This window comes from Zalophus californianus, chromosome 12, assembly GCF_009762305.2.
Source record: "Zalophus californianus isolate mZalCal1 chromosome 12, mZalCal1.pri.v2, whole genome shotgun sequence".
In the NCBI taxonomy this organism is placed as follows: Eukaryota; Metazoa; Chordata; class Mammalia; order Carnivora; family Otariidae; genus Zalophus; species Zalophus californianus.
The window spans coordinates 60,026,674-60,037,582 of NC_045606.1; the positions used below are offsets into that span (position 1 = coordinate 60,026,674).

The following is a 10,909-nucleotide window of genomic DNA, read 5'->3' on the forward strand; positions in this document are numbered from 1 at the left end:
TCCTTTCTGGGGGAGGTATTCCCTTAAAAATTGTGGACAAGTGACCACATGGGGAAGTGAGTTAAAATACTTCTTGAATAAAATACTTCTTTGATGCCATTATGATTCTTGATTTGGTTGCCCAACATTTACAGTCGGCCCACATGGCCCCAGAGTGTCCTACACCCCCACCTGGGGACCTCAGTGACTCTTTTCCTTCCCCCCAAAACTCCAAAGGAGAGAGCATAGGTTGGGGGTATGTCCAGCACTGAAACAGGGGAAGCCAGTGGAAGTCTCGGAGGTGGCCCCTTTTGTTATTTATAACTGTGACAAATGCTCCCTAGGCATGCTATCTCTTAGGTCAAAAAACTTTGGAGCTTCTTAAAAATACAGATCACCCGGGCCCACGCTGGGGACTCATTCAGAAAGCTAAGTGAGCCCAAGAATCTGTATTTCTTTATTAATTTTTATTCAATTTATTTAAACAAAAAACAGGTCACCCATTTTTCCAACCCCTCACTGCTTATCTCTGGCAACCACCAATCTGTTCTCTGTATCTATGAGCTTGGTTTTGTTCCATTTTGTTTTAGATTCCATGTATAAGAGAGATCATATGGTATTTGTCTTTCTCTGTCTGACTTATTTCATTTAGCATAATTCCCTCAAGGTCCATCCATGTTATTACAAATGGCAAGATTTCACTCTTTCTTATGGCTGAAGAATATTCCATTATATATATACCGCACCTCCTCTATATTCATCCATCGGTGGACAATTAGGTTGCTTCCATGTCTTGGCTTTTGTGAATAATGCTGCGGTGAACATGGGGGTGCACATATCCTTCTGAATTAGTGTTTCTAGTCTGTATTTCTATTGAACAGTCCAAATAACTGTAGTAAAGCCAATCGGATAGAACCCCTAGCCTACTAGATGGAACCTTCACTCTGTAGAACACTAGACAAGGTCTCTGATGGTCTGGCCTGTCTTTTCAGGCTCATGGCCAGTTCCTCGGCCCTGTATACTTTGTGCCCTAGCTATACTGAAATACACCTTAGCCGTTTTCATGAACGAGTACCTTGGCTCACGTTGTTCTGTCCATCTAGAATGTGTTCACATCGCTGCCTGGCGAACACTTACCTGTTAATCAGGTGTCCACTCAAGTCTTTGCTCGTTCATGAATCCTCAGGCTGACCCCAAGCTGACCTAAGAGTCCCGTTGTCCTTTCCTGTGCCCGCTCCCCCTCCCCACCATGTTTCCACGTCTCCAGCCTCGCAGAGCTTCCCATTTTCTTGTGACTATGGAGTTGCATGCCTGACTCCCAGTCTGACTAGAGCTCTTTGAAGGGAGTATGTCTTTTCTTCTTTGATTCACCAGCGCTTAACGGTGCCTGGCACATGGTAGAGTCTCAATAGATATTTGTTAAATATGTAAATAATGGGATCGGATGACCCATCTGCTGTACTCACTGTGTTCTGCACGCCAGCTTTCTTTATCCTCAGAACCAAATTTGCTGAGACATTTGTTCTTTCAATTCTCTATGTAAAAGAAAATGCTAATCATCTCAATATGATTGAAACTTTCTTATCCAAAAAATGTATAGTCTGTGACAGTTAAATTGGACTGATTTTTACTAATGGTAAAACAAAAAGTCAAAAATTGTTTTCAGAATGATTGCAAACATGGCTAGAATATGACATTACCCATACATGAGGGAAGATCGGAGTTTCCCAGATTAAAGTCCTAGGGACAGAAGAGAAAGAACTAAGATAAGAGAAATGTCAGTGAGCTTGTGAGAGACAATAGAAACTGAAGACATTCAGCAATTATGATGTGTGTGTGATCTTCAAATCCAAAGAATACTGGTGCAGCTATATAAAAGCTTGATTTTTTTATTATTATTTCAGATGAGATATTCTCTTATGAACATTGGTGTCTAGAATATGAATTACTATGCTAAGTTTCTGTCTAGCAAATTACCAGAGGCTGAGCCCAAAGAACTACAATAAGTCAATTTCACTACTCTTTTGGCTACACTTACCCTCAGTCCCAAAATCCCTCTCCGCAAACCTCTTTTTGTTACTTCCTGCACGTGGTCGGTGTTACTAGAAGAGTAGTCAGCTGGGACTTGTACCGGCACATCGCATTCACTGTTGGATCTTTTTTTTTTCTTTTTTTTCTGGGCATGCTTTAACTTGGTGAAATAGGTCCTAATTAGGAATTGGATCACTGATTGTTTTTCAGATGGTGAAAAGGCCGATATATCTGCTAACATCTATCCAGACATAAACATCATCACTGGAGCCCTTAAACTGTACTTCAGAGACTTACCCATTCCTGTTATCACCTATGACACCTATCCCAAATTTATCGAAGCAGCGAGTAAGTATTGAGAACTAACCTTTTATTTATACCAAATTGTGAAGTGGAATGCTTTTAACTTCAGGAAAATTAAAACTCACAACTGTTTAATTTATCCCATGAGCACTCACTTTGCTCAAGTGAGGGGACAATGGTACGGTTAATAGAAAGCCAGGCCTAGTTCACCAGCTGAGTTGAGACAGTACCCAGCCACCTCCGCTCCGCTAAAGCTGGGCACCAGGCAGTTCTCTCTCCATATTGTCCTTTCTGTGCTGGAACCGGCCCCGTTGGGGCTACTCTGCTATATGTCGAAAGCAAAAATGTGTCTGTAGTAAACAATCAGATGTTCTGCAATGAGGACTGTATAGATTAACTACTTATATCCATTAATCACACTCTCATTGCTAATCAATTGAAGTTAGACCCCAAGCTATGCCCACTGATGTTGTTCAAAATTGACAATACTGTGTCAAGTACTATACCAGGACCTCTCAATAATATCCTCTAGTTTAAGCTTCTCATCTACTTGATGAGGCAAATATCTAAATCCCCTCTCACAGAGCAGGAAAGCCAGTGTCCGAGAGCTGAGCTCACAGGGCCAGGAACTGAACATCATCATTGTTGGTCTTCAGCCCATGGTTGCTCATTAGTGTTTGGCACTTGGGTAGACTGCTGTCAGGAGAGAGGACCATATTGGGGTGGGAGGTAGGGGGCAAGGAGTGAGAAGTGGTGCTGCACTTTGCCCAGGAACATAGGAAGGAAGGGGAGAGTCAGATGCTAGAATGCATGGCATAGAAATCAAGCATATTTTGAGGAATTTCTTATGAAAAGTATCTTTGAAGGTAAATACAATAATAAGATGCCTGATGGGGACAAACATGGGCAGGCTGGGATTAGTGCAAGATGTACTTTCCTGATGAGCTATGGCGTCAGTTCCTGGTAAGAGCATTCTTTCCTGGGTCCTGGTAGTCCTGTGTGGAGAAGGTTCTGGCAACTCGGTACCCTCTGCCCCAGGAGGAATGGCAGGGGAACTTTCTTTGAATGACTGCCAATTCCTATCAGAGCCCTAAAAAGCAGAAGCATGCATGTTTCCTCCCTTGGTGAATGTGCCTAGTGTCTACTTCCTAAGCCAGACTGTACAGCGGGGTTCAGAATGCCAACACTTTGGTGAACAGCGCCGTGAGTGCAAAGCTGCACTTGTGGGCTCATATGGGCCAGCGCCCTTGTGTCGTAGGGTGTATTCAGTCATGGAAGCCTTCCAGGAAAAGGCTTGTCATACAACTGCTGGAGAACACTACCAAGTGCGATCCGCTTTAAGTTAAAGCTTATGATAGTGAGATTTCTAGCAAGTCTGGCATTCAGAAGATGAGCAAAACCATTTGTGCCACCAGCAAACATCTCCAGGACTGCAGATTCCTGGGAGGGCAAGGACCATGCCCAGCCTCCTGTCACTGGCCCACTGGGTGTTCAATACATGTGTGGTTCCCAACCTCCAACCCATTCTGGAAGAAGGCAAGACACAAATGCATTGATTAGTTTAAGTGAAATGTTACCTGAAATAGCATGAACTTATTAGGCTTCCCTTAGGCTTCCCTTCCACCTGTAACCAGAACAAACCAAACTTGTTACTTCTCTGAAAACTTTAATGTTCCAGCATGGCACTGACTCCTTATGTGGGCTCTTCACAGAAATCTCCAATGCCGACGAGAGGCTGGAAGCCATCCATGACGTACTGATGCTGCTGCCTCCAGCCCACTACGAGACCCTCCGATACCTGATGATCCACCTCAAGAAGTAAGGGGACACCTCCTTGACACATCCTCTGTAAATCCTGTCTGCCTGGGACAGTGAATGCGTTAGGAAGAGTTCACAACCTTCCTCCCCAACCCGCTGAGTAGACAGACTCTCCTTTAAAGTGAACTCTGCTGCCTTCACTAGGCCAGCCCCATTCGTAACTGCTAGAACCCTGACTCCGTGCCCAGAGGTGCGCCACACACTTTACATGGGTTATCTCTGTGAGGTGGGTATTGTTAGGGGCCTCAGGTTACAGACAAGATTGCTGACGTTTAAGGAGGTAAAATAACTGATGGGAAGAGGTAAAGTGAAGCCAGGATTGAAATCCAGGCAGTGTGATGGAGAGCCCATGCTCTACCTTGACCATCTGTCAACACTGCCTCCATGTCTGCATCTGCCGCCCACATTAAGCCCTATGTATACTCTGTGTTCTGTTCTTCCTCCTTCTGCTCATTCTAGTTCCAGACTCCTGAGTCTGCCTTGCTTCCAGGCAAGCACATTCCCATCCTGATCCCTTGGTTTTCTTGATGAATTGGTGACCTAACACCGAGTAACAAATTGCCCTCAAACTTGGAGGCTTAAAACAATAAAGATTTATTATCTCAGTCTCTGTGATCAGGAACCCAGGTGTGGCTTAACTGGCTGCCTCTGGTTCAAGGCCTCTAATGAGGCTATGGCTGAACCTATGGCCAGGCTGCAATCTCACCTAAAGGCTCAACTAGGGGAGCATGCGCTTCCAAGCTCACTCATGAGGTGCTTGGCTAGATTCAGTCCCCGGAGATGTGTGACTGGAGGCCTCACTTTCTTGCTGACTGTTTGTTGGGGGCCACCCTCAGCTCCCTGCCATGTGGGTCTCCCCACAGGCAGCTCACAAAATGGCTGCTGGCTTTCCTCAGAGCAAGCAAGCAAGAGCACCCAAGACAAAAGTTAGAGTCTTTTATAACCGAAACTCAGAAGTGACATCCAGCTGCTTTCGCTATATTCTGTTTGTTGGAAGTAAGTCTCTAGTCCAGCACATACATTAGGGGAAGGGATCACACAAGAGTATGAATGATAGGAAGCAGGGATCACTGTGAGCCATCTCAGAAGGTACCCACCACAGAGGGCTCTGCATTGGGTTGTCTGTTGTGATAGCACATAAGACGGATGGAGATGTTTGAGTATTTACAGGACCTGGTTGCAGACTCTTTTACCGCAACTGTGGATCTCTTTCTTTCACTGTACATATATAATGAAGTCAGTGAGTTGGTCTTTGAGATGTTGGAGGGATCGGGGCATTTCTGTGCACCTTCCTCTGTGTTTTTGGAAGACACAAAAAAGTGGCCCGTTCTTAGATAAAATGAACCAAAAATTGTCTGCACTGACTAGTTTCCAGATCCATTCAAAAGTGAAAGGAAGCAAGTTGAGAATACTGTATAAACTCCTGGTGTTGAAGTTTTTGTTTTTTACCGTGTAAAACATAAAAATATTGATGCTCATATTCACGGTGATCAGAGATGTAACAACATTTAGCTCAGGTTTCCATTTTGATTCATCTATTGAATTTAAGAGTATCAGCAATTTTTGGATAAGTAATAGACTATGAATGCCAGCCTGGCTTTTAGTTAGCCATAAATTATTTCTTTAGAAGGAAATTAGTTCTAATTGTTACAGTTTGGAAGGCAAAGAATCATTATTAGGAAAAATGCTGATATGTCCCAGGTGAATCTTTAATGCCAATAATTCAGTATCTTTATCATGGAGGGTTTGTTAGCCATTTTGTTTGGCCAGGCATGGTGCCTGACTTAATGGGGAGATATGAGCAATTTGATAATGAAGAATGTTCCTCTTTTCTACCTCCTTAGCTTTGCAACATGAAAATAATGCAAGCTGAATTGGCCTTCCTAAAAGAATACTAAGTGGCCAATCTTAATTAGCTCCAAGAGAATAGAGACAAAGGGATGGCCTTCTGTGTGGAACTAAACACGTTTTAATCATACTTTGCCCTTCTATGGAGAACGTACTGTCTTTTAGTTCTATTACGAACATCCAAAAAACCTCAATTCCTTAAAACAAGACTCTAGGAGACTAATTTTATCCCACTAGGAAGGTATTAAGCCAACTCTGGAGTTTGACTTTTATTCTTAAAGGCTTTGCTGTTCTCATCTGGATGTTGAAATGATGATTTTCAATTCCAACAATAATTACCGCTCCAGACCTCATCCTGTGGGAACTAGAAATAATGTCCAACTGCTTTCCTGTTTGGCCACATTCCAGCCATTCCCCTGTGTGATAATGGTCTGGCTATTCCTACACTCATGGCGCCCCACCCTACAGTAACCTTGCCCCTCTGACACTATAGGCCTGCCAGGAGACCGGAGATCAGCCCTCAGCTTCCCTGCCGGCAGCATACAGACCAGCAGGAAGCAGCTACGGGGAAGAAAAGCCTAGACCAAAATCTTTATGCCCCATGGGCCAGCTAAGAATCTGCGGCCCCTTTCAACCAATATCCCCTAATCACATTTCCACATTTATTTAGTAAGAAGACTGATTTTCTAATTTTAAAAGATGTGTCTCTACCAGATTCACTAAGTAATTCACTTCCACTGGCTGAAGGCAATGTCAACAATGTAAAAATAAAAAAAAATCAGAAAGTTACCTTTTTTAAAAAGCTTTATTTTTTTACTTATTTATTTGAGAAAGAGAGCATGGGAGAGCGTGAGCAGAGGGAGGGGCAGAGGGAGAGGGACAAGCAGACTCCGCGCTGAGTGCTGAGCCCAAAGTGGGGCTCAATCCCATGAGCCTGAGATCATGACCTGAGCCAAAAATCAAGAGTTGGATGCTCAACTGACTGAGCCACCCAGGCGCCCCCCCCAAAATTACCTTTTTAAAAATACTTTTCTAGGGGTGCCTGGGTGGCTCAGTTGGCTAAGCGACCGCCTTCGGCTCAGGTCATGATCCTGGAGTCCCGGGATCGAGTCCCACATCGGGCTCCCTGCTCAGCGGGGAGTCTGCTTCTCCCTCTGACCCTCTTCCCTCTCGTGCTCTCTGTCTCTCATTCTCTCTCTCTCAAATAAATAAATAAAATCTTTTAAAAATTAAAAAAAAAATACTTTTCTATAATTCTGATTCTCAATCTTCTTTTACAACTTCCCAAACCAGAGAAATTCTTGGGAGCATACATGCATAATGAGTATAACAATTCATCCGCAAGTCTATGTAACATCTCTGTGTATGTGTCTATTTTGCAGGGTGACAATGAATGAGAAGGACAATTTCATGAATGCTGAAAATCTGGGGATCGTGTTTGGGCCCACGCTGATGAGGTCCCCCGAGGACAGCACCCTCACCACCCTCCATGACATGCGGTACCAAAAGCTGATTGTGCAGATTTTAATAGAAAATGAAGATGTTTTGTTTTAATCCACCAGGGAAATGAGATGAATGGCCCCAGCCCCATTTTGTTGATAAGGGTAAAGGAACAAAAACACTTCTTACACTTGATTTGTTTTTCAAAGAAGTGACAGAATTTCCTGGACTGCAGTGGATTGTCAAGTCGGCTACTGTGTCTCATAGACACCCACCTCCTCCATGTGAGAACAGCAGGGGTGAGAGTGACCAAAGGCCCTGTCCTGGGTCTTTGCTGTGCCTCCTACATATGTCTGGTTTGCTGGAAGAGTGATTAATGAATCTTTCTCTAACTTATTAAAAAAAACAAGGTAGATCTTTAAGCTTCAGTCTTATCAGTAATAAAAGGGAATGTAATTCATAGAGGTACTTGATACAGTTATACATTTTCCACTTACAAGAAGAAGACAATTCTATGTTAAATGTTAAAAGAAACTTATATTGTAAAATGTATTTTTATTTTAGCTGCAAGAATGTTATTTTATTTCAGCAAATAGAACTCAATGCAGTGCATTGATTATGACCCTGTGTACCTTGTCCTGCTTCTTGCTGTGATCCCTGAAAAAGTTTACCATGAATGCAGTATTATCTTGACATACCTCTGTCCTTATCAGTGCTTTGCAATGAAAGTTCACCGGCCACCTGTGTCCCTGCTTTTGATAGGTTTTGCTGTTAAGCACTGGCATCTTGCAGTCGTACGGTATATGTTTATAGCAATTGTAAGATGGTCTGAAACATCCAGATTTTCTTTCCATAAAAATTCTGTGAAATCCCAAAGTATGTTTTGGCATTGGTTAGAGTCTTTCCATATCATGTGTGTATATCCCAGAACATGCAGAAAGTGGTCATTTTACATAAAATGATGTGGGAACACTGGTTGAATCTGGGCCATGTAAAAAGTTAGCACTTTCCCTATGTCTTTTCAGGCCAGCACTCGGAATTAACCGATTAATGGCAAGTTGTATTGTTGTCACATTTCCGTATTTATGAAAAGTGAATTACTGATTACTGATTTTTTTCCATTTTTGTTTTATAAACAAGCCTATTTTTAAAAGAATGAATAAGTTTGGTTTTTACAAATATTTGTTCCTCCTTGATACAAGTAGCTCTGTATGGATCATAATTTAATACAATTTGATCGTGATAGTTCCATCTTCTGGGTTATAAATTTAGCTTAGCATGAGCTTTTCACAGCAAGATCTCTATATTTGGTAACATAGGTAAAATATTTAAAGCATCAAAACCTGTAAATTTAAAATTTTTTTTTCTGAAATCCAACTACAATGTCTTTTCCTCTGATTGTCTGAGATGATCCATGTACTTACTGGCTAGTTTTGTTTTGGAGTGACCAGAAGAGAATTACTGTGTGGTGAGTGAGCTGAATGGAGGAGGGCAGTGCAATCGTCCTGGAGAGTTCCAAGGGCCACGCGGATGGACTCCGTTGGCACACGGTGGGGGGCGGGGGGGGGGTCAAAATGGTTCTGCTGGGTCCCTGCCATTGTTGTTCCTCCCAACTGTACAGATTTGTGGGTTGTAGCTTATGTACTTCTTGATACTGTCAAAAAATTATCTGAAAATGGTTTTATTTTGTGAAGTGAATAATACTTTGTAATTTATGATAGTGTAAATGGAAGGAAAAGCATTAAATGTATTAAATTCTTCTGTCTATCACCTTGGAGTGTGCAAAGAAAATTGGTGCTGGGGAGTGGCGGGGGTGGGGGCGGGTTACGGGGAGAATATTTAAAACATTGCTTCCAGATGGGTTTTGGCAATAGTTTCTATCCTCACCAAAACATGATGAGGAAACAGAAACATCCCACTGAGTCCCAACCCTCCTCCAGCTTCCCTCTGGAGAGCCTGCTTGAGATTAGGATTCTAATGCTCCCCCTTCACTGTCTCTAAGACCCACTGCATTCATGTTTTTTTTTTTTTTTTTCATTAAGAGATGTAGTGTTTAGAGCAAATCCCCCTAGGGTCATCTGCAGGAGAGCAGAACAAGAGTTTTGGAGCCCGAAAGACGAGCTCAAATCCCAGATCTCCATTAGCAGCAGCAGATGACCTTGGGAATGAGTTTGCTCATCTGAAAAACTGGGGAAAATATTCTGGTTAGATGAAGTGATGATCTAAAGTAATTGGTAATAGTTATTTCTTCTTATTATCATTAGTAAGAGTGATAACTTAGCAGGGGAAAAGATATAACGGGGGTAGGAAGGCAGAAGCATGAGAAGAAAAGGGCTTGTCCCAGGTTAAATCCAAGTTCAAGTAATAATAAGGGATATTATAACAGGGTTCTATAATACATAATGAGGGTCACCTAACTCCTTTTCTCGAATGTTATTACAACACCTGATCCTGTCTCCCTTGCTTCAGTCTGAATTCTGCTCACCCACACCTATCTCCCCCACCATCTGGCAGCCTGACATGGCTCCTCTTACCTGGCTTGAAATTCCTACCATTGGAATAACTCTAGTAGTTAAGACCTGAAAGGAGGCAGCATTGTTTCCAGAAACACACTGTTAAATTGCCTCCCACAGGTTGTGGGAGGCCAGACAGGAGCAGAGTGGGTGGGAGAAGACAGTTCTGAGGATGGGAGGAGAAGCCATTTCTTCCTCCCATGAACATAAATGGGCACCGGGTCTCCACAGCTGGGAGGGGGCTGGTGCTGAATTACAAGGGGAGCAGCCTGGAAGCGCAGACGGAGGGAGGTAAGGAGAGCATAGGACAGTCGCACACCACAAACAGCTCACGGATTGTCTGGGCTGTTCTGATTCCCACCGAAAACGCAACCCAGTTAGCTTACGAATTCCCAAGATCTATCAATCCCCAAATTTATAATTAATCTTTTGATTTTAAAAATGTAATGTTCATTGATTTTCAACAACTATTTATCAAGCATTTATTAATGGGCCAGACACTGAATACTTGGAAGCAAGGAAGAAGCTTATCTCACTGGAAGAATTGAATTTAGTCCGGCTAGAGAGAGAAAGCTGCTTGTCGTGAGGGTTTTGGACTGTAACATCAGGGAAATGAGTGCCGCGAATTTTTTTTAAGATTTCTTTATTTAGGGGCGCCTGGGTGGCTCAGTCGTTAAGCGTCTGCCTTCGGCTCAGGTCACGATCCCAGGGTCTTGGGATAGAGCCCCGCATCGGGCTCGGCGGGAAGCCCGCTTCTCCCTCTCCCACTCCCCCTGCTTGTGTTCCCTCTCTCCCTGTGTCTCTGTCAAATAAATAAAATCTTTAAAAAAGAAAAAAAAAAAGGTTTCTTTATTTATTTGAGAGAGAGAGAGAGAGAGCATATGGGGGGGCAGGGAGAATCTCAAGCAGACTCCCCTCTGAGCGCAGAGCCTGACGAGGGGCTCAATCCCATGACCCTGAGATCATGACCTGAGCCC

General features: G+C 43.1%; 1 protein-coding gene across 2 annotated transcripts in view; it reads left to right on the plus strand.

Annotated features, from left to right (window-relative positions):
- The window catches only part of CHN2 (chimerin 2), a 288,691-nt gene extending 279,502 nt beyond the window's left edge, over positions 1-9,189 (plus strand). For both annotated transcript variants that reach the window (XM_027573992.2, XM_027573993.2), the window contains 3 exons: positions 2,221-2,358; positions 4,026-4,131; positions 7,362-9,189. In XM_027573992.2, the coding sequence (XP_027429793.1) occupies positions 2,221-2,358; positions 4,026-4,131; positions 7,362-7,533 (416 nt within the window). In that variant the 3' untranslated portion in view covers positions 7,534-9,189. The remainder of the gene's footprint in view (positions 1-2,220; positions 2,359-4,025; positions 4,132-7,361) is intronic.
- The last annotated feature ends 1,720 nt before the right edge of the window (positions 9,190-10,909 follow it).